The 25,252-nt window shown below is 38.3% G+C and overlaps 1 protein-coding gene across 2 annotated transcripts; it reads right to left on the reverse strand.

Annotated features, from left to right (window-relative positions):
- Positions 1 to 628: 628 nt before the first annotated feature.
- On the reverse strand, positions 629 to 24,805 carry chd1 (chromodomain helicase DNA binding protein 1). Of its 2 annotated transcripts, none has more exons than XM_085280551.1 (36): positions 24,404 to 24,805; positions 22,889 to 23,006; positions 20,497 to 20,704; positions 18,707 to 18,826; positions 18,339 to 18,529; positions 17,892 to 18,166; positions 17,443 to 17,668; positions 16,844 to 16,944; positions 16,568 to 16,746; positions 16,337 to 16,461; positions 15,983 to 16,199; positions 15,785 to 15,874; positions 15,453 to 15,643; positions 14,890 to 15,078; positions 14,591 to 14,753; positions 13,755 to 13,907; positions 12,222 to 12,293; positions 12,001 to 12,150; positions 11,379 to 11,527; positions 11,055 to 11,151; positions 9,945 to 10,040; positions 9,663 to 9,839; positions 9,273 to 9,433; positions 9,061 to 9,102; positions 8,857 to 8,990; positions 7,343 to 7,481; positions 5,121 to 5,271; positions 4,736 to 4,858; positions 4,302 to 4,445; positions 3,906 to 4,193; positions 3,686 to 3,817; positions 3,367 to 3,545; positions 2,953 to 3,052; positions 2,815 to 2,866; positions 2,460 to 2,706; positions 629 to 2,161 (listed from the first exon to the last, which is right to left on the reverse strand). In XM_085280551.1, the coding sequence occupies exons 2-36, from the start codon at positions 22,939 to 22,941 to the stop codon at positions 1,900 to 1,902; spliced, it is 5,376 nt and encodes a 1,791-aa protein (XP_085136677.1). In that variant the 5' UTR covers positions 22,942 to 23,006; positions 24,404 to 24,805; the 3' UTR covers positions 629 to 1,899. The 2 variants fall into 2 exon arrangements, with proteins under 2 accessions (XP_085136677.1, XP_085136678.1); XM_085280552.1 differs by lacking the exon at positions 24,404 to 24,805 and adding an exon at positions 23,953 to 24,053.
- Positions 24,806 to 25,252: the final 447 nt, after the last annotated feature.

The following is a 25,252-nucleotide window of genomic DNA, read 5'->3' on the forward strand; positions in this document are numbered from 1 at the left end:
CACTAACTGGATATCAGGATGAAGTCCTTGGATCCAGTGCTAGACCAACACTGGTGCAGTGGTACCTGACTTCCTCCTGGTGCACCAGAATTGACACCATTGACTTCCCCCACACCTGACTTAAGTCCAACAGAACACATCTGGGATATATCACGTCTTGGTCCATCTGACGCCACCAAGCTCAGAGATGCTCTGATCCAGGTCTGGGAGGTGATCCCCCAGGAAACCATCTGATATGTCGTTAGGAGCGTGCTCCAGTGTTGTTAGGCTTACATAAAAGTATATGGGGTCCATACTGAGTACCAGTTTAAGTTTATACAACGAAATTCCAGCAAAATGGACTAGTCTGCCGCATAATTTTTTTCATTCTTTGGGTTTCAGGTTGTATTTAAATTCAGCTATGTGTAGTTTGGTAATTTAAATTTCCATCAGTCACCATGACAGGCATCCATTCCTAAAGCAGTATTCAGTCCATAGCAACATAGATATTAAGCAATTTTCCCCCCTATTGAGATTTGATATTTTCAAAGTGTTCATTTATTTTTTTGAGCAACGTCTTGTAATAGTGTGTTCCAAAAAAGGTTAACTTGTGGCAAAACCAAAAATGTAACACACTGTTGAGGTGGTAGGAGGGAGTACAGTGATTGATTTTAATGGCTTCATAAACAACTATATAAAACAGTCCATAAAAATTCATGCATTTTCAGTGTAAATTCTTTTGGAAATATAGAGAAAATTTATCTACAACAGAGCGAACTGTAACAGTGACTTCATTCAGTTGGGTGGTTCACCACAAATATACTTGGCTGCATAGAAAGATTATTATTGCCTACAAATAAACTATTAAAGGTAAAGAAAAAAAAAAGTCATGTAAAAAGCATATTTTATTTAACATCTAACAGATGCTTCTATTTTCCAGACTGTGACAAGTCAGTTCCTGCCAACTCACTCATTTCACGACAGAGATCAAAGAACTAAGCACTAGTGAATGAACACTGGGTATGCTTAAAAGACCTTTCCCTTTACCAAAAGTTACATTCTTAAAGAAATATACAGAAACTCATTTATAGAATGACAAAAAGCCTGAGTTGATGGGGTAAGCCAAGTCATAATAAATTCAAAGAGCCTGAGGAAAAAGACCATCGATTTACTATTTTACAAAAAATTTACAATAGTAGTATTTAAGGAAAACAAACATGATAGCTAAAAAAAAAAAAAAGGGAAAAAAGCATCCATGTGTTTTTTGTTTGTTTGTTTTTTTACAGCTAAGATGTGTTATTAAATAATGCATGCCTTATGTGGGGGAATTACAAAAACACACACACAAAAAGAAAACTGCTGAGGAAATGACAAATGCTGTAAATGAGGTACTTCAGGTGGTGAGCCTGAGTCCAGACACCTTAAAAATCACCTTATAACATTATTCATGTGACAACCAACTTCTTGTTCAGTTAACACTTAAATAAGGTAGATAATCACATTAAGAATGATTGAGACACAGAGACAACTAACAGTCAAATACAGGATCCAGTGTCATAGGTTGGTGACATATGAGGCAGCACTCAGGGTCAATTGTGTCCATTTGTGTAAAAAAACGTTTTATAAAAATAACAAAAATTGTGGCGCATGCTGTTGAGCATACACGACACTACAGCTTTAAACTCTTAAATACAAAAATAAGCTTTGATTTATTTATTTTTCTAATCTGTTGCCTGCTTTGAGCCGCTCCCTGCCGGGTTCCCGAGATGAGCTGCTGCTGAAGCGAGGAGATGACAGTCATGCTGAACTGACTGATACGCAGTGCTTCAAACAGCTTCAGGTTGGAGTCCACAGTCTGTGTAAGGCATTTGCTGTGTTTCCGAGTTTATGGCTGCTACTTGCAGACCTGGGCAACTCCTGTTATGTTTTGCGGCTGCTCCAAATCTGCTCTGGTGTGCTCTTGTGGTCTGATGAGTAGTCAAAAGGTGAGCGGTGCCCCAGTGGTGACCGGGAGTCGTAGGGTGAGCGCTGCCCACTGGCTGAGCCTCGCTGCTCTGTCTGCCATTCTGAGTGGTAGCGGTAGGAAGAGCGGTGGTCTGAGTGATGATCCTTCATGTCCAGCCGGTGGTCTCGGCTACTGCGGAATTCCTCTAACTTCCTGTGCTTGCTGTCGTCATAGTATCTGCGCATACATACACATTAGTGTCAGTATGGCTAAACAACACAAACGGCCACTTCTTTCACTATGACCTTAACTTCAGTCTAATTCCAATACAAATCAAAGCATTTTAGTGGTGTTTTCCACCTGGCTCTCTTCCTCCCTGAATATGAAGGTCTTGCAAAAGCAATTCTGAATTCTTTAAAACCTACTTGTGGAGCATTTCATGTTTGGGCCTTAAAGAACTTGTGTAGCCTGTAAAAATCAACTGAGGACATTTCTATCTCTGGAAGAAGAACTTTGAGCAGTTCTCATCCCTCACCTGTCCTGTTTGTCTCTATCCCTGCTGTCTGGTCTGTAGTGGTCTCTGTGGTCTTTTCCATTGCTGAAAGAGGAATACGGTCTTTTTCGGGACTCTCCAGCTGTGGATTTCCTGTGGGAGTCAGAGCTGTGTCTCTCCTTACTGGTGCTGCTCTCAAAGTGTCTTCCTGAAGGCTGATGCCTGTCAGAGCTGTAGCTGTCCCTGCTGCTCTCGTCCTGGTGAGAGCTGTCCTTCAGCCTTTCAATATCTGAAGACAAAGAAGGGAAAAAGTGACAGCAGTGTCAACCTTTTCATCCTATTCTGTGTGTGTGTGTGTGTGTGTGTGTGTGTGTGTGCGTGAGACAATAGACTATACCTGCATGTCTGTAGCCATGGGTGTTTATACTTCTAGTGTTCTGCTCCAATGCCTAAGAAAAATCATCACCATCATCACTGTGGATCTCTAACGTCAGTAGAGATTATAATTATAAGAAATGACAGTGCTTTTACATACCTGGGCATTCTCTTGCCTTTTCTTTACTGCATGCTTATAAAGTTTGTGTAGTTTTCTTGCATCAAACTCAGTGAATTTGGAAACAAATATCCACAAGTTTCTGGAATAAAAACAAAAAACATTTCCATCTGCTTAGCAAATATAAATTACTCAAATAACACTTGTGTGAGACATTGAGTGTAACAGTGTTTATGACAGTCTTAAAATGTACAAAGATGCCTCATTTATTTAAAAAAGAAGAAACATGTCCACATCTATTCAAAGCTACAAATCTACCATGCGGGCATGTTACTTAGTGAACAGACCCACATGGTACATTCATGACAAAGTGTCCAAGGTTCAAATGGCATTAGTCAGCTGCTTAACTTGACATGTTAATCAAGACTTTAACTAGAAGAGGCCACGTAAACTAACTTTCTCCACTGTTTGATCAGGTCCGGATTTGAATACTCCTTCAAACACTCGGTTATGTGGTCTCCTATCTTTATGAGGCACTGCCGTGTGTGTTCGAGCTGCTCGCGCTCCGACAGCCCTTTCTCCGGTCTGTCCAGCTGCTTCAGAGCTGCTTTTACTGGGCGCATCCTCTCTTTACACTGCAACACAAAAGCAAATATGCACCTCAGGAAGTGAAATCCATGTTGTTGCTGGAATTGAATTATGCTCATCTGTTAATCCATGACATTAATCATGAAACTATTTTCTATTTAGAGATTTGATTATTAGCCCAACATACCACACTAAAGGTCCTCTGATCCAGTTCCTCAGAATCTTCAGCTGCTTGCACATTCTCTCCACTAGCCGTTATGTGGACCGGCGTGTCATAAGTTTTCTTTGTCCGTTCTCGTACCTCATTTTTGGCTTCATTCTGATGTAAAAAGGTTCTGAGAGTTAATTCTTGACTAAATTACAATTCTATTCTTAGTATAATTATCAATCAATAAAATATAAATCACCTTTTCTTTGCTTTCCTCTTGTTTATGTACAACCTCAAGAGGTTTTGTTTCTTTTTTCTCTTTTAGCTCCTTTGTGTCCTTAATCTCAAAGCTTTCCTCCTTCTTCTCCTTTTTGATTTCTTTTTTTATCTCCCTCTCTTTGACTTCCTGCTCCCCTGATGAGGAAGCTTCCTGCTCGCATTCCTCATCATAGTTCTCTTCCTCGTCGTCTTCCTCGTCATCCTCCTCTTTAACCACCAACCTGTCTGCTCGGCTTCGTCGGTTTGGTAGCTTCATAGGTGCCAGATCCTGATCATTAGAGCATGTTAGCAACTTACTTTCAAACTGAAAATTCAATATATTCATCTTAGGCACAGCGCACAAAAAAAAGCAAAATAGATAAATTAATAAATGTACCTTGTCTGTCTCCATTTCATCCTCATCATCTGACCTCTTGTCTGATGGGAGATCTGAGGATGGGCTCTTAACCATCTCATCTGTCTTTGTTGACTTTTGAGTTTTGCTCTTTTTACTTCTGGGTTTCCTCTTTCGTGAGCTGGCCTAAATACAAAGAAGCATTATAGATTCTGGAAAACTTAATTGTCCTTCCATCCATCCTGAGGGGTTGGGGGGCCTTGAGCCCATCCCAGCTGCCATAGGGCAAGGTACACTCTGGACAGGTGCACTAATTTAGAATCACCAACTGCCCTGATCCAAGTTAACATGTCTTTGGACTGTGTGAGAAAGTCAGACTACTTAGAGATAGATATAATTAATCTATAAAACAATTACAAAAAAATAAATAAATATCAAGATACACAGATGACATGTAAAGTTATATGAAGACTTACATTTCCTGCTTGTTTCTGTGCTTCTTTTTTGGCCAAGTCCTTGCTCAGTAACTTGATGAGGTAGTCTGCTCTGGTCTGTAACTGTTTGGCTTGTGGTTTCTTGTCAGGGTCATCTGGCAGGAGCTGTTCAACAATGGACACAGTGAAATATCCCCAGTGAAAACTGCACACTGTTCATGTTGTCACACTTTTTAAACACATGCTCCTTCTAAATATGTTTGTATTGCAGGTCTGTTTTTAGAAGCAAATGTGGGTGAAACACTTTGCACATTGCAAAGCTGTGTATTAAATGAAGCATCGAAGCAAATACACGTATTCCTGAGCATCTATGTATTCATAAATAATTATATACATGAGATTAGACATTTATTGTGCATGGACTGACCTTGTGTGTGAGATTAAGGTCTGGGTCCATCTTAATCATCTCCCAGCTGCCATAACCATACTCGTAGATTCCTATGAGGAGGCTGGAGTCGTCTTCCTTCCCCCACTCAATGTCAAAATGTGCTGCCTTTGAGTGACATGGAATGACATACCTATTCAAAAATATAAAATTAATATCACAGAAACAGAAATATACAAATTCATACAAATATACAGTTAGTCACCTCTAGGGGCACGGTTGGTGTATGCAGAAAAACCTGTTAGAGAATGTGTGTGTTACTGATTTATTTTTGATGTTTAAAAGACCAACAGCTTAGACAGCAAATCAGACTGAGTCATACTTCTGGTTTGACAGTAAAACTGCCTAAATGTGCAACGTGGAGATTTTTCCCCCCCTGTGGACATGCAGATGGATGTCAGAATTTTCGCATTTAACTGTTTCAGTAAGAAACAGAAACTTAACTGTTTCAGTAAGAAACAGTTATGTTTGTGGTGTGATGTGCATGTAGTACTGTGATGTTGTAAACTGTTTGGTTGTGCTTAGGAAACAAGAGACTGTTTTATTGAAATGGCACCGATTGCATTTTGCAAGCATCGGCTCTGCCAGCTGATTGCGTGGCTCGGTACAATCAGCCAGATGAGGAAAATCTGGAGTGTAAGACTCGTTGGTCATTGTTCTCTTTTATAAAGTGCTTTACGTATGCAAACATACAGTTATTACTATTAATACAGTTATTAAATAAAGAAAATAGAAATATTTAACTTATTTTTTGAAATCCATAAGTATGTAGATCTTTTAAATGGGACCTTTTATAAAAAGAAAGATACAGCCAGTTTGTATCTAGTTGGATTGGTTAAGTGAACTGTAATGTGACATTAGAGATCTGAAAGATTTAAACCTGTTTTTATTTTTAGAAAAACAACGTGATTTTGGCAGCACTATTGTTGTAATAAATCCATTTCTTTATGGGTCATTCACCCATAGAGTGGTGGCTAGTAGGGGTGGGGGAAAAAAATCGATACTGTGTAGTATCGTGATATTTTGCTTGCTAATAATGTGTCGATACAGGGACAGCAGAAATCGATATTTTGTTACAAAAAAAGGTTTTTGTGCTCTGATTTCAAGAGCATGTTGATCCTTTTTCTGAGCAAGAATCCTGACATTCCTTCACTGTCCAAATGTGTTTAACTGTTTTTTGGCAGCAATAAACACGACAGTTTACTTATTTTAATTTAAGACATGTTTTATTTTAATTAAGTTTAAAACTTTTTTTATTTAATGTAAAATTATATTTTGTTTTAATTTACTTTCAAATTCTTCAGTTGCTGAAGGGGCTGCATAGTTTTCATAAATAGCTATAATTGTACCAGATGGTTGCATTCAATTAAGTTGGACTAGACTGTAATACAAACCGTTCAGTTTGTCAACAGTAAAACTGACTGAAATGAGAGAAAGATTCAGTGCAGACTTTGATATTAGATAAAATGAATATTGATAAAGTTTACCTTTATGTACAGAATCTGAATATTGCAAAATATTTTTAAAAATTGCAATAATATCGTATTGTGCGTTAAGTATTGTGATAATATCGTATCGTGGGATGTATGGTGATTCCCACCTCTAGTGGCTAGGGCTCTGTTTTTTGCTGTGGCCTGTTGAGGAGAAGGTGTCTACACAAAAGACAAGAACAGCGTGGACGAACTTATGAAGAAGGCAGAATTATCAAGGTGATGGAGAGAAGAATGCTCTGAAAACTAAAATCAGTTATGATCAATCCTGCTGATCATAGTTGATTTCAATTATGTATTAATCACATCTTAATGCTGATGCTCTGGAGGTTAATACCTTTAACATTTTCAGTTGAAGACTGACTGCATACTGCACTGACTCCACACTGGACAATAATACATACTGATATGTGACACATACGTACACACTTTGCAGCAAATGATTTTTTCTAAGCTTAGCTGCCTGCTCCTCCAGTCATCTTGATTATGACTTCTCTAGTGGACGAAGCCTTGCAGACTTGATCAGCTAATTGGACGGGTAATGACTGAAGCCCTGGTCCTCCAGTCCATATATGAAATGTTTTTGGGAAAGATACTGAGCCCCAAGGTTCTGAACCCTGATGTTTGCATCAGGAGTGAGCGTGACAGAAAATGGTTAAAAGATACAGTGAGCAAAAAATTACTAAATAAAATTAAATAAATAATCAGTCTTACTTCTTTCTCTCCTCTGGGTCAGCAGGAATAGCCTTGTGCAGTGGAGCCAGCTCTTCCTCATGCGAGATCACAAGCTTTGCATTCACCTGGACTCCAGAGATCCTGAACGTAGGGCCTTTCACCTTCCCTCTTCTGCCCCCTGATAATCAAAGAAGCGGAACAGAAACTATTTCATGATTTCTTCATCTAATCCTGTGTGATGCCATGTAATTTCAATGACAAGAAGTTAAACTGTGGCTAAACAAAATAATAACTTGTACTGAAATCCTAGCATAGCAATTTCAAAATAACTTGTCAAATACAAAAATATCTGAAAGATCCCGCATAGCCCAGCAACGAATATTGTGCAAATTTAATCTGAATGCAAATATTTTCTTAAATTATTAGAGCACATCTGTAATTTAAAACCACAACACAACTCCCAAGATTAGTACTGACACTTGACACAGACTTCAAATTATAACCTTATTGCTTGGAACAAACTGAAATTTCAACAAATGACTGGAAATTAATAGAAACGCGGCCATGTTATCATTACAATAAAAATATACCACACATATATGCATTAAATGCACAGATTAGGGATGTGCGCGATTAATCAACTAAATGATGCTGATGTTGCTAGTTGGCACAACCCGCACTAGTCAATGAATGTAGTTGTTGAGAGTGAAGTATTGCGTTCTAAATGTCATGCAGCCATCTACTACTAGATGGAGTGGCAGTCCAGGAAACAGCAGAATAAACTGGCATATAACCACTCAACAGACATGTGGATGTTAATTTGCATGGAAAGAAGACTTCTGATGCTAATGTTAGCCACCTCAGAAAACCAGTATGACATCATTTACCCAAAGGTGCTATGATCCCGCTCAGTTTAGAACAAACAAACAAACAACAACAACAAACAAAAAAAACCAAACAGCTCATGACAGCAATGCAGAAGATATTTCAGTTTTGCTCAAGGCAGAAATATATATATTGAGCCTGAATACACGATTCCAGGGCTCAAAATGACCACATCATGCTGTTGTTCATGCAGCTTTGGAGATTGTCCATTAAAGGGGCCCCAAATGCAACTTGAGTGTTATTTTTAGACTAGTCAGTCTCATTTTTCAACCCCAATTAGTTAAACAAGAAATTTGTTGGCAGTAACATCCCCAGCACAGATATTTTAAATGAAATTCACTCAAACCAAAGCTACTTATTTAGTTCGTATCTAGGAAAACACACACAACAAATGTTAGTTTTCAGATTTAAATCTTCCTGTAGAGAGAAGTAAACTGTTTTAGAACTTGAAATTATTTGGAATAATTGTCTTGTTTGTAAACCACACAATACTGATTTGTTTAGTCTTTGAAATTACTCCTTTTTTTGGTGAATGTAAGTATTTTAATTTGTATTCTAATATACCTTTTTCATATAAATGTCTTGTTTTAAAAGAATACAGATGCCACATGTCCACCAGAGGAATAGACATTATGATAAGAAGGACGAAAAGTTTTTTTTTTAGTTACCTGAATTTTTCTCTGGCCCAGAGGGGTTTTCTCGTAGTGTTCTCAAACATCCATTGTGAACAGTCTCTGCCAAGCGTTTTAGGTCATGCTCAGACTTATCCACGAGTTCAGCATCACGAGCAATCGCGTCCAACCTAAAGACAGCACATGTTGAGCAGACTGCCATTTATGTAAACAACAAGATGAAAGTGTAGCGCACTCTACCTTTCCAGTGGTCCTCCAAATTTTTTGTAACTCTTGACAAACCTGTCAATAGTGTACAGATATGTTAAAAAAAGGAATGTGTCAGGCTGATTAGATGTACACACACACACACACACACACACACACACACACACACACACACACACACACACACACACACACACACACACACACACACACACACACACACAAAACATAGTTAACATAGTTACCTCCGGATCTCAGCATCACTAAAACCTTTGATATTTTCCCTTGGAATGGTTCTGGGCCGCCCTCGTTTCTTTGGCCTCTTTCGATCAGATGTGGAGTCACTGTCGGAACCAGAGTATCTCCTGTTTCTACTTTGCCGGCCCTCATTTGCATTCTGATAAATCTGTTCAAACAAACCATTAAAAATCACCTGAATTTAATTTACAGTCTCATATTGCAAGCATAACAGTTCTTAACAGTTTGATCAGATTCGATACGAGCATGTCTGAAAGATTTCAGCGTAAACGCATTCTAACTTCTGATCAAGATAAAACATTGAGTATCTTATGTGATCCCTTCATTTTTTCTCTCTCCAGCAGTATATAGTGTATTTGTTGTGACTCCTTGGGTACCTGTTTGGCACAATTCCTCATGCGTGGTAGCATATAGATTTCTTCCAGCTCTTTCTGTCTTTCCTCCTCTTCCATTCTCCTCCTTTGCTCCTCTGGAATGATATCATCCCAACTCCGCTGACTTCGCTCAGAGTCGATGTCTATTTCCTCATCCTCCATCATGGAGAAGTTGGCCACCTGCACAGATTTGCACAAACTAAATACACGGACCACTTTAATAATGTAACATATTGAACACTGGTTATCAAGTTTCTGAAAGGAGAAAGACAACCTCCCCCCAACCTTAAACTGAGACAACAGTTCTTCTCCAACTGTTGAAGGTCCGGGGTCATTTTCCCTGGTCTCAGCTCTTTTGAGGATCTCATCAATGTCCATTTCCTAGAGAGTTGATTACAAGAGACTTCAATTCAAATGAATTTATATAGTACCAAATCACAACAACAGTTGCCTCAAGGTGCATTATATTGTAAGGTAATGACACATTTTGGAAGGGAGACAGATATTAATAATACACTGTCTGAATGCAGAGTGATATATAAAACCACAGTGAGTGAGAAAGGTGACTGAAGAAGAAATACTCAATGCATCATGGGAATCCCCCAGCAGCCGACACCTATTGCAGCATAACTAAGAGAGGATTCAGGGTGACCTGATCCAGCCCCAACTATATGCTTTAGCAAAAAGGAAAGTTTTAAGCCTAATCTTAAAAGTAGAGATAGCGTCTGTCTCCTGAATCCAAACTGGAAGCTGGTTCCACAGAAGAGGGGCCTGGAAACTGAAGGCTCTCCCTCCCATTCTACTTTTAAATACTCCAGGAACAACAAGTAAGCCTGTAGTGCAAGACCGAAGTGCTCTAATGTGGTGATATGGTACTATAGGGTCATTAAGATAAGATGGGGCCTGATTATTTAAGAGCTTGTATGTGAGGAGCAGGATTTTGAATTCAATTCTGGATTTAACAGGGAGCCAATGAAGGGAAGCCAATATAGGAGAAATATGCTCTCTCTTTCTAGTCCATGTCAGGTACTCTTGCTGCAGCATGATCAAGAATGGATCATAAAGTGCTGTGCATGTGTATAATGGACCAGTTTGGAATCGTAAATTAATGTAAATCGTAAAAAAAACAAACTAATCGACTAATTCTGGTCTCTGGCCAGTTGATAGTTGGAGTAGGTCAATGTACAAGTGTACTGGGGCAATAAAGATAAGATAAATAACCTTTATTAGTCCCACAGATGGGAAATTTGTTTTATTTAATTAAATTAATTAAATGTTATTTTAAAGGCAAAGAGTGTTAACATACTTTTGAAATATTTTTTCTCTTTTTGATGAAACGTTTGTTTCATGCAATGCTTTTTAAATACATTTAGACATTTGCACTGTGGTACAAACCTGAGGCTCTTGCTCCTCCCCCTCTTGTTCTTTGAAAAGCTCCTCAGCCCCAAACTTCAGGATTGCAGAGAGCTCCTCCTTGTTGAATGGTGCTGAACTGTATGCAGTAATGCACACACACACGCACACACACACACACACGCACACACACACGCGCGCACACACACACGCGCGCGCACACACACACACACACACACACACACGCACACACGCACGCGCACACACACACACACACACGAGATTAAGTCACTCAAATTTTGGGGTGAAATGGACTTGGCAGCGCTGCCAGAAACAATATGGGAACAAGCACATAAAGTTACTTACCTGGACGGAGCAGATCCTGTGTGGAGTACAGTTTTCCCAGTCGTATCCATCCTCTGAATAACAAGATGGTCTAGTACCATTTTCTTCTTTGCCCTCTCAATGATGTCCTCCTCCACTGAACCCTTTGTTACCAGTCGGTAGATATTCACCTGCCGGTCCATAACAATTGGTAAGATAGGCAAGATAATGATAAAGAATAAGTGGACTGGTTTTGTATTGTGCTCCCTTACGCTCTATATAACATGCCCCACAAACACTTTTTTCCTATGCTTAAGTAGCCATCAAACATTCACACACATTCACATTCTGGACACAGAGAGTAACTTGGGGTCACAATCTTGCCAAAGGGTATTTGGCAAACGGACTGGAGCAGCTAGACATCAAACCAACAACCTTCTGATTAGCAGATGACCTACTGTACCTCCCGAGTTCACTGATTCATATACTGCACGAATCAATGAACACTGTTTTTAATTCACTGGTAAATTTTCAGCAGTTGCAGCTTGGTGTAGACTTAGGTCCATTAATACTGATTAATACTAGTGAGAGTGTACGAAACTCTACAAATGCAAATACAGTTTAAAAAATATAATGAATTTGAATGATTTAAGTTTCTTCTTACCTGTCTTTTCTGTCCAATCCTGTGGGCTCTGGCTTGCGCCTGCAGGTCATTTTGGGGGTTCCAGTCTGAGTCAAAGATGACCACTGTGTCAGCTGAAGCCAGATTGATGCCCAGACCTCCAGCACGTGTAGATAACAAGAAGCAGAAATCCTGTGCATAGAAACTGATATTAGGTACAGGCCTTCCTAAACAGCATCTAAAATAATTAAGAGTTACTGTACCTCTGAACCCTCTGCATTAAAGTGGTCCAATGCTTGCTTCCTCATCTCCCCTTTGATGGAGCCATCTAATCGCTAGACAAATTTACAACATTCAAAATTATTAATATATTTAGAATGGATATACAAATTTTATTCACAATTTTTATGTGTATGTAGTGTTGTGGTCAGAAGTTTCTATACATTAATCATGGGAATGGAGGTCAAGCCATGGCCTCAATTGCCTTAAGGCAACTGTTGTTGTGACCTGGTGCCATATAAAAAAAATTGAATTGAAGTTGAACCGAATTCGACCGTAGACTAATTTTTGCACAATATACATGGGTGCATAATTCAAAAATGAATTTACACATAAAATAAACTCATTTCTAATCCACACAGGGTAAAAAGTATACATGCAGGTTCAAATATATACCTCTATTACTACTGGTTACATATTGCACCTTGACCAGACACTTTTGGTAGTCTTCAACAATATTCTGGCATAATTATGACTGAATATTTGATCAGTCTTCTTGGCAGCAGTGGTGCCGAGTTCACAGTTAAGCTCAGGGCTTTAGGCATTCCAGAAGCATAATACTGGTATGTTTAAGCCATTGCAAAACCAGTTTTGATATGTGCTTGGGGTCCTTGTCCTGCTGAACACCAAGCTGTGTTTATGTTTTAAAAATCTAGATGTTGATTTGAAGTGATGTTGAAGAATTTTGGCATAGTGCTCCATCATTCAGTATCTTTGTGCAATGTACTAGAACCAGCGGCAGCAAAACATCCTCAAAGCAGGATATTGCTACCGTGTTTGACAGTACAGTGTTCTTACTTCTTAGGTTTAAAAGCCTCACCTTTACTCCACTAGTCTAAGTCTTATCTGACCATGAACCGTCCTCTCATCTGAGGTTGACAGTTTAGGTCTTTTTCCAGACCATGGCAAAGTCTGGAAAATTTTTAGGCTTTGCTACAACTGTATGAGCTGATGATCTTGGAATCTGCAGTTGTTTGGAAATGGCACCAAAAGACCTTCCAAACTTGTGTGAATCTACAGTTCTCCTTGATCTTTCCCATTATTCTGACTGCTGGTCAATCAATTGAGTGCTTTTAATAAAATCATGCTTATGCTGGCAAAGAGACTACCAGTTGCAGTCAATCATGATTACTAATTACGTTAACCCACCATAGCTCTGTCGAGAAGGAAAAAAAATGACACTGTGGAACATTCAGCACCACTTATTGAAAGATTTAAGTGAATGTATGTATATATTTGAGCATGCATGCATACTTTTGACTTTGTGTGGGTTAGAGAAAAGCCAAAAATATTGAAACTTGTCCACGTAAATCATGTTTATAAAAAAAAAGTCTTTAAAGATGCATGCTGTGCAATCATTTCATCTTGGAAAGAGAACTGTTTAAATAAAGCATTAAAAGCAAATTACCAAATTACCATGGCACGATTAATGACATGATATGTCACTGATGTAAAGTTCTGACCACAACTGTATCTACAATATGTATTATGGTATTGGAAAAACAGCATATATTTACCTGAAACAGGAACTGTCTGCTCCTCAGATATTCAGCCAGGATATCAAGCATTCGTACCATCTGGGAGAAGATGAGAACTCTGTGTCCCCGTTCTTTCAAACGCACCAACAGTTTGTCCAAGAGAACCAGCTTTCCACTGCTGCGGATCAGATGCTGTAGGAGGACAACAGCGCTCAACAGTCATGACATAAACTGAATATATAGTAGGTAACGGTTTACCTGATACACTTCTGGAGCACACAACACAAAATAGTTGTTATTTTTATTCTAACATGATCACCTTAAAAATAATTTAAAATGCATCCTGTTCCATACAATAATAACTTAAAAAAAAGGTATTACGTATGTTAAGTTGCAGAATTTTGACCTCAGTTTTTAAGAAAGCAAAAGAAAATGTGTAGCATGATATTTTCCAATTATTCACATGCAAATATAATTAGATATAATTTATATATCTAACATATAATATAAATGTTAGAGAATTTGTTTATAGAGAGAACCAGTCAACCCTCAAATGGCAAAAATGGTTTTTTGCACCGCTGACAAAGCATATAGTGTTAAATTAGAGCAGCGTGTCCATTTCTTCTTCACTTTTGCAGACATTTAGACACACAATCTAAATCTGGTTTTGAATAGAATTTATCATATGAAATGGACAGCTAACATTTATTGCAGTAAGCATGATTCTTATTTGGGTTTCAAAAACCAAGAATTGAATAATTAAATGTGGTAACACATTTAGGAAAATTAAATACATTTAAATATTGTAAATGTATTTATTTTAAATGAGTAAAACCTCAGCATCAATATTAATATTGTTACTACATAAAACATACCTGTAAAGCTTCAGCTCTGTTAAGGAACTCATTGTCCTCTGGAGGTTTAATAAGGTAACAGTGATTACAGCACTTCTTCAACTCCATCATGATGTTGAGGAAACCTGACGTGCTGCCTTTGGTACCTTTACTCAGAGCCTTGTAGTTCCTTGTTAGGATCCACCTGAACACAAACAGGCAAACAGGACACATGCATATATTACTAATGCTATAATATTTTTAGTGATGCTTAAACTTTGAGCCCAAGCTACACATCCCTGCCCATGTTTCTTGAAATGCAGGCACCATCCAGCTCTTACTTGTAATACTGTTTCTGAATGGCACTCATTTCCACTCTGAGAATCTGCTCCACTTTAGCTGGAAGAGATTTCTCCACATCCTTCTTGACACGGCGCAGTAGAAAAGGTTCCAGCTCTTTGTGAAGACTGGTGTAGCCAGAGTCTCTACCTTTGCCATGTTCATCCTCAAACAGCTCCCACGAATGAAACCTTTTGAAATGACAAATTTTACACAAATCAACTGACTTATAGTGATACAGAAAAGAAAAACAGGAACAAACTGGTTAGGTGTGATTATTCTTCATTTCTAAATGCCTTTAAATTTTTATCTATTGTGTTTTTGTTATATTATTATACCACTGTCAAAACTATTTTGCCCTGTCTGTCACCATTATCCACTATTTTGCTTTAATGTAAACAAAGAAAAAAGTGCATAAACATTATCTGCACATATAACTCACACCTTTGCCTATGCAGTTAATGTAAATGAACAAATTTACTGGTACTGACATACTAATTCAATTCAAATTCATACTTAACATACTAAGAGTTATTGCTTGAAAGTAACATTAGCCATGGCCTACTTTTCAGGCATAATGAAGTGCAGCAGGGACCAGAGCTCTTTCAGGGAATTTTGCAGTGGTGTTCCCGTTATCAGAAGCCTGTGATTGGACTTGAAGTCGATCATTGTCTTGTAGAGGAGGGAGTCATCATTTTTCAGTCTGTGCGCCTCATCCACACCAATGAAGGCCCAATTAACACTGCCCAAAAATGACTGGAGACAAAAGTTGTTTAAAAAAAAAAAAGTAAGTAATTTTAACATCTTCTGAGTCGAGCTCTATCATTTCATGTGTTATAACTATAAAAATGGGCAAAATACACAACCTAGGATCTATAATGAAGTAAGCCAGCTGACCTTGTCTTTGAGGAGAATCTCATATGTTGTAAGGAGGATGTTAAATTTCAGTCTCTTGCTGTGAGAATGCATCCACTCATGTGTTCTGATCTATTCACAAAAGAAAAGGAAGACAACATTAAATTGTAGAATTAAGACAAACAAACAATTGCTTTTCTCTGATAAGCCCCGTTTAACAGGTGTTTAAAACCACAATACCATATTCCTGCTGCTGATGTCTCCCAGGTAGACCACAACATTCATTTGAGGGGCCCACAGTTGGATTTCTCTCTGCCAAGATGTTAGTGTTGAAAGAGGCACAACCAGCAGGAAGGGCCCATACAGTTGGTGCTCATTAAACTGGTAGTTCAGGAAGCAGATGGTCTGGATCGTCTTCCCTAACCCCATCTCATCAGCAAGGATGCAACTGTTGCTTCTATGAATTAAGACAGAGCAGACCAATAGAACATTCAGCATGTAAGAACAGAACATAACCCAATAAAATTTGGTGGGGATCTAGGAGAAACCCCAAAATCCAAATAATGACAATGTTTTCTTGGATATTTGTCCTACTTGCACCAGGAGTGGGCCATCCAGTTCAAGCTGTCTAACTGGTAGTCTCTGAGCTCCAAACCATCACCTCCTATGTAAGCTGGTTGCTTCTTCATGGGCACAAATCTAGGTCTCTGTTTCAGCACCTAAGTGACAGAACAGAAGTTGGAGAATTCCTTTCTGAACCAAAACTCAAAGCTCAGTATATTTCAAATCAGAAAATGTAAGAGAATAAAGTTTTGAGTAAGTTACCTTGCAGTCTCTGAATGGAATGGTCTTAGATTGGTTTCTGCTCATGTAATCATCGATGCATTTCTGGAATTTTTTAGCAATCAGACAACCATCTTCCCAACTACACTCAGAGTATGGTAAGCCCTGCCATTTGCACAGGTAGTCTGGATAACCAGCTGCTGACTTCTGGTTTGAATGTCCTGGTCAAAAAAAAAAAAAAATCAGACTTATTAAGCTATACACATCCAGTGTTGCAGATTATATTGAGAGCAGAGTGCTTTATATATGCAAAAATACCTATTATTCGCTCTACAAGCTGGTACTGAGAACGCAGGTCATCCATTAATTCTTCCTGACAATTGAAATATTCAATATCCTCTGGAGATGCTGCCTTCAACCTGGTGACATGGAAAAAAATAAAATTGAAATTTAACAATGTATGTATTGTTTTATTGTAGGGTCTACCTTACAATATAAAGCATAAAGCAAAATAAAAGACCGCAAATTTCTGCGAGCAGTGTTAATCCCCATAGAAAAAATAAGAAACTTTAGAAAGTTGATATAGTGCTGTGGCAACCCCCACAATCTGCAGAGCTGGTGGATTACTGTTATTTCTAATAGTTTCCAGAACAAGACAGCAACTAATTTTCTTTTTCTTCTCATCCTAGTTAGTGCTAAAGTGTTTGTATTCCTTTCTTTTGGGGATTTTTGCCATCTTTCTGACAGGTTTATTTTGAATTTTCAGTCCAATAACAGTTTCTTTCACTTACATTATTGTCTTTTATTCAATAATATGATTATGACATTTCCTGCTGCTCAATGTTTAAAACACTTTAGCATGCAAAGAGCTCTTTAAAAGCTTTCTTAAATCAGCAGTGCCAAGTTAAAACGCTTACCATTTTTTCTTCTCCTGGTCCTTCTTCTTAAAATTGTCCAATTTCTTCATGCCCTTGACATTCTGTAACTTGAGTGTCTCCTCAGTCTCCCAGGTGTTATGGATATGGGCCCAGTTCTTCCACTTTATCAAATACTGGATATCACCAGCTTCTTTGTTGGGATCAAAATTTGCATTTGGATCTCCATCTGCCTCGATAGCGTATACAGTTGTTGAACTGCCCGTTGCTGTTAGGAAAAATAAAGAAACAGTGCTTAAAATGTATTTACTTAAAGACTTGAATAGACCATAAGGAATGTTGAGCTGTTTGTGTCACACAAAGATCAAAATAATAAAATTTACCTCATTGACTTTGCACCTAAAACCACTGTGATAATTCTGGGCGATTCCTATTTCAGCGTCAATTTAACCAGAATGTATGACATATTTGATCTTGACTGTGTTTCTTACCTTTTTTCCTCCCTATCCTGCTGTCCATTACTCTCTCCAGTGTTTCAAACTCATCTTCTTCAGGCTGTGGAACATCTTCACCCATAACTTCAACCAGATCATCTGAGTCAGTCTTCAGCTCCTCGTCCTCCTTATAGCTAATGTTGACCGTGGCTTGCCGCCGTGGCCCTCCAGATGTAATTTTCTTAAAGTTATCATCCTCATCGTCAGATGATGAACTTTTCTGGGCTTTTTTTCTCTGGGTGTTGCTTTTTTTTCCATTTCGAAAGTTCATCCTGAGACATGAATAATAGATAAAGAGGCAGTGAAGTTTAACTCTTTACATTCCTTCACAAAACATCAGATCCAGAGCTAAACAGCTGAAGTGAGTTACTGTGACGAAATAGTTAAAAGAATAGTATAAAATAGCGTATCTAAGCAATAATTAAAGACCATCTATCAACTCACTTGGTTGGAGGCTTCCTGCTTTTGATTTTGTGACTTGGCTCATAGTCTGATGCTGTTTCAGACTCTTCTGCTGATGAGTCTGACCCAGAACCACTACCAGATTCTGAACCTGATCCAGAGTCAGAAGAACCAGATTTTCTTCTCATTTTGGATCCACTGGAGGAGTCCGATTCATCACTACTTGAAGAGTCCTGGAAAAACATACCACAAAATATTAAAAAAACAAAACAAAATGCATGAAAAGTCAGATTATAATCATTTGACTTAGGTACACTTATGCAATATCTAATTGTTGACTAGCTTCCATTCAAATAGCAAGAAAAATGTTTTTGGGGAAGGGTTAGGGTCTATAAGAGTATAAAACAAACCTCATCCGATCCACTATTTGATGAGCTTTGTCTCTGTTGTTGTTGCTGCTGCTGAAGCTGCTGTCTCCTGAGCATAGCAGATCTTTGCACTGCTAGGATACTTGGGTTCGACTTCCAGAACTGCAACCAATGAATGCACTCAAAGATTAGCAAAAACAGGAACAGTACACTGCAAATGTGCCAGACCGGTTAAATAAAATCTACGTTTTATTGAATGGTCCAGGGTTTTGCCCAACCCTGCTGTTCTAAGCTAATGTGTAATGCAAGGGTCAGAGTGTGATGATATACAGCCATAGCCCTTTTCCATGAGTACCTACTCGGATTGACTCAACGCGACTCGTTTTTCATTATCAGCTAATGTGAGCACGGTCAATATAGCAATGTGGCCAAAAGTCTCAGGGTATCATTTATACGGTACACAAACACATGCATGTCAAAGCAATAGTATACACTACTTGGCGTACGGCTTATTGTCAGACCCAAGGACCACAGGGGTGTGTTTTGTCCTCATTGTTGGGTTTTAAGAATTGCAGGTTTAATTTTAGTGAAGGAGTCACTTTAATGACGCATCAAGTTACGCCATTGACTGGCCAATCTATAGCAAAGTGTCTGTTGATGTCAAATTTTCAGATTTCCTCAGACTCTTCAGAACCCCGACCGGGTAGGTGTTTAAAAACAAACAAACAAGCAAACAAACAAAACAAAACAAAAAACAAACAAACAAAAAAAGACGACAAAACTGGTACCAGATACCATCACCTAATGGAGTCGAGCCAAATAGGTACTACGGTAATGGAAAAGAGTACATCTATAAACCACATCAACAAGGCAAGTTGTATGAGATCCTTAAGATATGATAAAACCTTATTAACAAGACTTTGTTTGTGATATTGATTTTGGGTTTAACATGGAGAAAATGAAAAGAATATGGAAAAAAAACTGATAGCACCCTAGCACAGGCCTTTTAAACCCACTGAATGCTTTTCAGGGAGTTTTTAGAACAGTGTGTTAGTAACTTTGTTATTAACACACCATTTTTAAATAGTTTTGAGACCGGATGCTTTTAACAATAAGAAGACAGTGCTAGTCTGTTTTATGTGCGGGTTAAAGGAGATATCTTAGCCAAAAATGACTTCAAGGTTCCTCCCTGTAGTAGTACAGGCCAAGGTAATGCTAGGGCCAAATATAACAACCTCAGTTTTTTTTCAAATTTTAAAAGTAGAAAATTACATGTCATCAAGTGCCTGCAGCACTATTTTCATCACTATTTTATTGGCCTGTCATGTCGTCTGTCAAAACATGAATAGATTGAGTTCTGTCCAGATTATATTGATCATGTCTCAGATTTATATGAAGGAAAAGTTATTTAGTGATAATTATCTTTATCATTTTATCGCCTAGCCCAATGCTGTACTAACCTCTAGTAGGACAAGCACAGAGACAAGTCCACTGTCAAAGGTCATAAAAAGATCATACTAGCACTGTATGATAGTATGGCAGTAAGACCTTCACTAGTACTGTTTATGTGCTATTAAAATGATTTTTAATTAACAAAGACAGCTGGATGATTTGTCTTTTCAATCAATGCTTTAATTGCAACCACCTATAAAACTGATAATTCTTAAAACTCAATAAATAGCGATCAACTTCACTTTTAAGTAAACTTGACAGTGGGAACCAAAAAGCTTAGGCAACATTTTTACAAGTGCTTCTCTAAATAATATCATGTTTGTACATATGCAATAGAAAATAGCAGCCCACCTTTTGGGAATTTAAAACTTTATTTTTACCTCAGCTCCATCAATGTTTGACTTATTTGGTGGTTCGATCTTCTCCTTTGACTTTTCTATGTCAGAATCGGATTGGCTGCCAGAGTCTGAGCCACTTCCTGAGTCACTGCTCCCTGATTGGCTGCTGCTGCTGGAAGAGCTGGAACTCGAGCCTGAGCCGGATCCTGAAGCTGAACCCGATCCAGAACCGGATTCATCATCAGAATTACTGTTACATATAAAGACATTAGTAATTACTAGATGAATCAAGTTCTCAAAGCAAAACATTACAACAGGTTTTACATACTTGAGCAGAAATAACATAACAAAAGTTGGGTTTCCCATATCAGAAACAGAAATCATTTAACCCCTTGGAGTCTCAACTGCTCACTCTCCAACCCCTCTCCTGCTCAGCCTGAAGGTGGAGATTGACACATGACACATAGGTGTATGGAATCAAAAAGAGGTGCAGCAATGCCTTCCAAAGAATTCTATATTTAAAAATTCTTGCTATACCATGAATGATTTTCTATGCAAATATAAATAAGACTATTTTGTCATAAACAGCAATAATCAACTGTTTCTCCAGTAAATATATCATGTCACAATATGAAACCACCTGCATCACTCATATCTCCAGCTTTAGAGAGCCATTAGTGACAATAGTGGAGCAGTACAAGAAATCCTGCCTGTGACAGGGATGGGCATCGGGATTTTATCATTATCAATTCTATTTATCAGGGTTGTCACATTATTAGAATTTAAAGTTTGATACCAATACCCAGGAAAGCACACGATTCCATTTCCAGGGCAAAAGTATCATAGCATGCTGCTAACATGGACACTGAATGTAATGATGTGAATGGGGACAGGACAATGACCAAGAACACAAAAATGAACTGCTATGAGACAGCCCTGATGGATTCTCATGGACTTGTCAAAACCAACAGACTTAGACAAAAACTTTTTTTTTTGTTCAGAATAAGCAATATAAATTGACACAAGTTGTTTGGTTTTTTTTACCGTTAGGAACTGGAACTCAGTCAATCCTATACCCATAGACGAGAGCTGTGGGGAATTTGTAATTTGATTTGATATACCTTTATTAGTCCCAAGGGGACTAATAAAGTAATGCAAGTAAGAAAACCTTTTTTATACAGCACCTTTCACAGGTGAAAAACCACAAAATGCTTTACAATAAAAACAGGCATGAACAAAAACACAGAAGATTAAAACATAAAACAGTATACAACCTGAAACTAGTTAAAAGCCAGTCTAATTAAATCAGTCTTCAGCTGCTTCTTAAAAGAATCCACAAAACAGCGCAAACACGGAGGTAAGGCATTCCACAATCCAGGGGCCACAGCTCTAGAGGATTTATCCCCTCTGTTCTTAAAGTGAGTTTGTGGGATCATTAACAATCTTTGACTGGAAGATCTCAGACTGCAAGAAGAGTAAGGACTAAAATGTTTAAATTAATTCTAAAACGAACCAGTAGCCAATGTAAAGAGATTAAAACTAGAGTAATGTGCAGTCTCTTTCATGTGTTGGTTTAAAGCCTAGCAGCAGCATTCTGTACCGACTGGGGACGGTCACGTAAACACGTAAACAGACTGTCACACTAACCAAGACGAGCTGAAATAAAGGCATGGGTAATCATCCTTAATTCAGCTTTTGACAGAAGAATTCAAAGCTTAGAAATATTTCTCATTTGAAAAAACAAAACAGTTTCAAATTGATCCACGAGAATGGCTCTCCAAAGACATGGCTAAATAAAAAAAATAAAAATAACACCAAGGTTTCTGAATTTGGATGCTGAGGGATGACTATAACGTGTGGTACCTTTAACAACAATTTATAACCAACAGTTATAGATTAGTATTAGGGAAATGCTATACTGTCTCTATGTAGCTTTAAGTGCTTCACTGCAGCTAAAGCTAGCTAGGTTTCAGGTATTCATTTCTCTACTACTTTCTACACTCACATATACAGGATTTTATAAAACTGAATTATAATAAATGTGTAATTGTGTACATATTTTTCAGTTAAGTAAAAAATATAAAATGCATAACAAATGACATAAACATTTGTATTGGCTACTGACAAAGGGCCTCTGATGGTGTAACATTTGACACATTTGCCTGGCAAGCAAAAAATTGCTTTTGATTTGATTGGGGTTGCATCCAGAAAAAACTGTGCCAAATCAAGCATGTGCTGCCACCTTCTGTGGCAACCCCTTGTCACAAGGGAACAACCAAAATTAGATCTCTCCATCACAGACACCTTTTGACGGTTGTTACTATCGGTCAGGTGTATGGTGACAATCTAGTATGTAAGGTATGAGATGATGTTCTAAATAAGTAAACAACAAACTGTTATTTCTATTTGTGATAAAAAAATAAATAATCAATACCTGGATTCTCCACTGCTGTTGCTTACACTTTCATCCTCACTGCGTCCAGCCATGCTGAAGTCAAAAATATATAGACTTCAACCTGGCAACCTGTAGTAGTACGGTCCACGTGTTTAACCTGTGAGCAAAAATACACACAAGTTTAAAAAGAACTGTATGCTACAAATGCTACAAATACTTGGGGTTATATTATTACTCGTTGAAACAAGAATAATATCAGGAATAGAATTTCACAACAACATGCATTAAAATATCTGATTAGGTGGAGCTTGATAAAACTCAGATCCATATGGCAAAGTACAAGCTTAGTGTACCACCCGTGACTGACTACAACCAATGCATCAAAGCTTGTCCTGTGAACCATGCAAGCAGGGACGCAAATATACTTTCGCTAAATTAGTTTCAATTGAAACCATTTCAAGACATCTATCAGGTCTGTGGTTTCATCCTGAGAGAAGTGAACCGCGTCTGAAACACAGATAAACGTGTTGAGATATGACTATTTCAAGTTAAAACTAGAAAAGTGTGATCTGTGTGGATGGCTGTCACTACATGCTACTTAGCTGAACGTCATTTATCCCACACCGCAGAGGCCTATCAGGCCTGCACTATACCAGCGTGTTTTCATGTACACATGAAGCTCCGTGTGTACCCGAAGAAGATGAAAAACTAAATAAATAAATAAAAATAAAATCAGAATAAATAGTTTCAGGACACCCTCAAGTCATCACTTGGGTACACTATCACTATGGTTACAGTTTAGCAAGTAGCTCAAGCTAACTAGCTATTACCGGCTAACGATGGCAGTATTAGCGATTGGCGGGTAGTAGTAGCGTATGCAGACATAGCCAGCTATAAAGAACAAATATACAAAATAAGATTCAGCACAAAACCTGCAACCACCTGATTACCTGTAACCACTTTGCTATGTTTATCTAGCTACAGTTTGCTAGCCGCTTTATGCTGTGCTATTGTTTTCTGGATTTAAAATCCTACACGTGACAACTGTGAACTTTATACCTTTACGGTATGCACCGCAACCAAGTAGCTCAAACTGTACGTACCTTTGGTACTTTGTTTCATTTTGTGTCAATGTGGGTGAAATAAACATGAGGAGAACTGGCTCACAGGCCATCACAAGGGCTGTCAAGGCAAACAGCATTAGCTAACGCTATGAAGCACGAGGCTAGCACAGAAGCTAACAAAATGAGAAAACTTTGCTCTAATAGGAAACCAATAGAATGATAACTTTAGAGTTACAGATGATACTCAAAGTTAATCATCAATAATATTTAACTATGTAAATATATGCGCAATCAGTGGATTGGGATGAACAGTTAAACAAATTTAGTATTCATCATTAAACCCACAAAACCAAATTAGCTAACCAACTTCACCCTCTCCCATCTTGTTTTCATTCGCTGTTCACTTCTCGCGGCTTTTACAACATCAACATGCAACGTTAGCTTACTTTTCGCTAGCGTAAGGACTAAGTAACTAAATGATGTGTGTTACCTGTCTTTAGTTTAGGTTACTCGTGAAACTCCGATAAAATATTTGTCTAAACCAGCCTTTCCAGTCCAGGGGTCCTTTCTTCTTTTATTTAACTGGCGAGCTAGCAGCTGCTGGTAGCTAATGCTACCGTAAACTTGCTAGCTATCTCCCGGTTAGGGAGCGCAGCCCGAAAGACTCCGGTCGATAGAACTGGTAGAATGTTGGTTTTCCTCTTCTTAACCAAAGTCCCGTTTGCCGTTTTAGAAGTTACAAAATACAGTGCCCGTTGATAAGCAGCGACTGTAGAAAGCTAGCATTTCAATCCAGTGTCTTTCCACAACCGGCCTCCGCCATGACGCCGTAGGGTTCACTTCTCCAGGAAACCCCGGACAGTGACGTAACGACTCTGCTCCTTACTCCTCCACTGTAGCAGCAGGAAACGTCGGTTTCTCATAAGTCGTCTTTATCTTTATTGGAACAAATGGAAATAAAGCTAGTCTGATAATTTAGGTCATCACAACAACAAGGTTATACATATACAAGGTCGTACATAAAAGTCCGTCTTGTTTAAGGAATTACGATAGCCGTCAACCATAGTTTTTGTAGTTTGAAACGTACAACCCTTCTCCAGACCGTGTGTGTGTTTGATCCACTTAACGTGCTTTCTCTGCTCTTGGCGAGTGTTCCTTATATATAAAAAAATGCATTTTGAAAAACAAGTACGTGAATCCAATACAAACTCACACGTACAGTCACCTGGGCTTTCAGAAACAAAATAGCTATTTAGAATAGAGATTATTTTAAATAAGCATGCCTGTTTTAGAGGCAGTGACAGCCGCACGCGCGCTATCTGAAAAACTATCCGCAAGC

This window comes from Mchenga conophoros, linkage group LG7 (genome assembly GCF_057382185.1).
Source record: "Mchenga conophoros isolate Kocher_MC1m ecotype Shallow Benthic linkage group LG7, M_conophoros_male_GT1.1, whole genome shotgun sequence".
NCBI lineage: Eukaryota > Metazoa > Chordata > Actinopteri > Cichliformes > Cichlidae > Mchenga > Mchenga conophoros.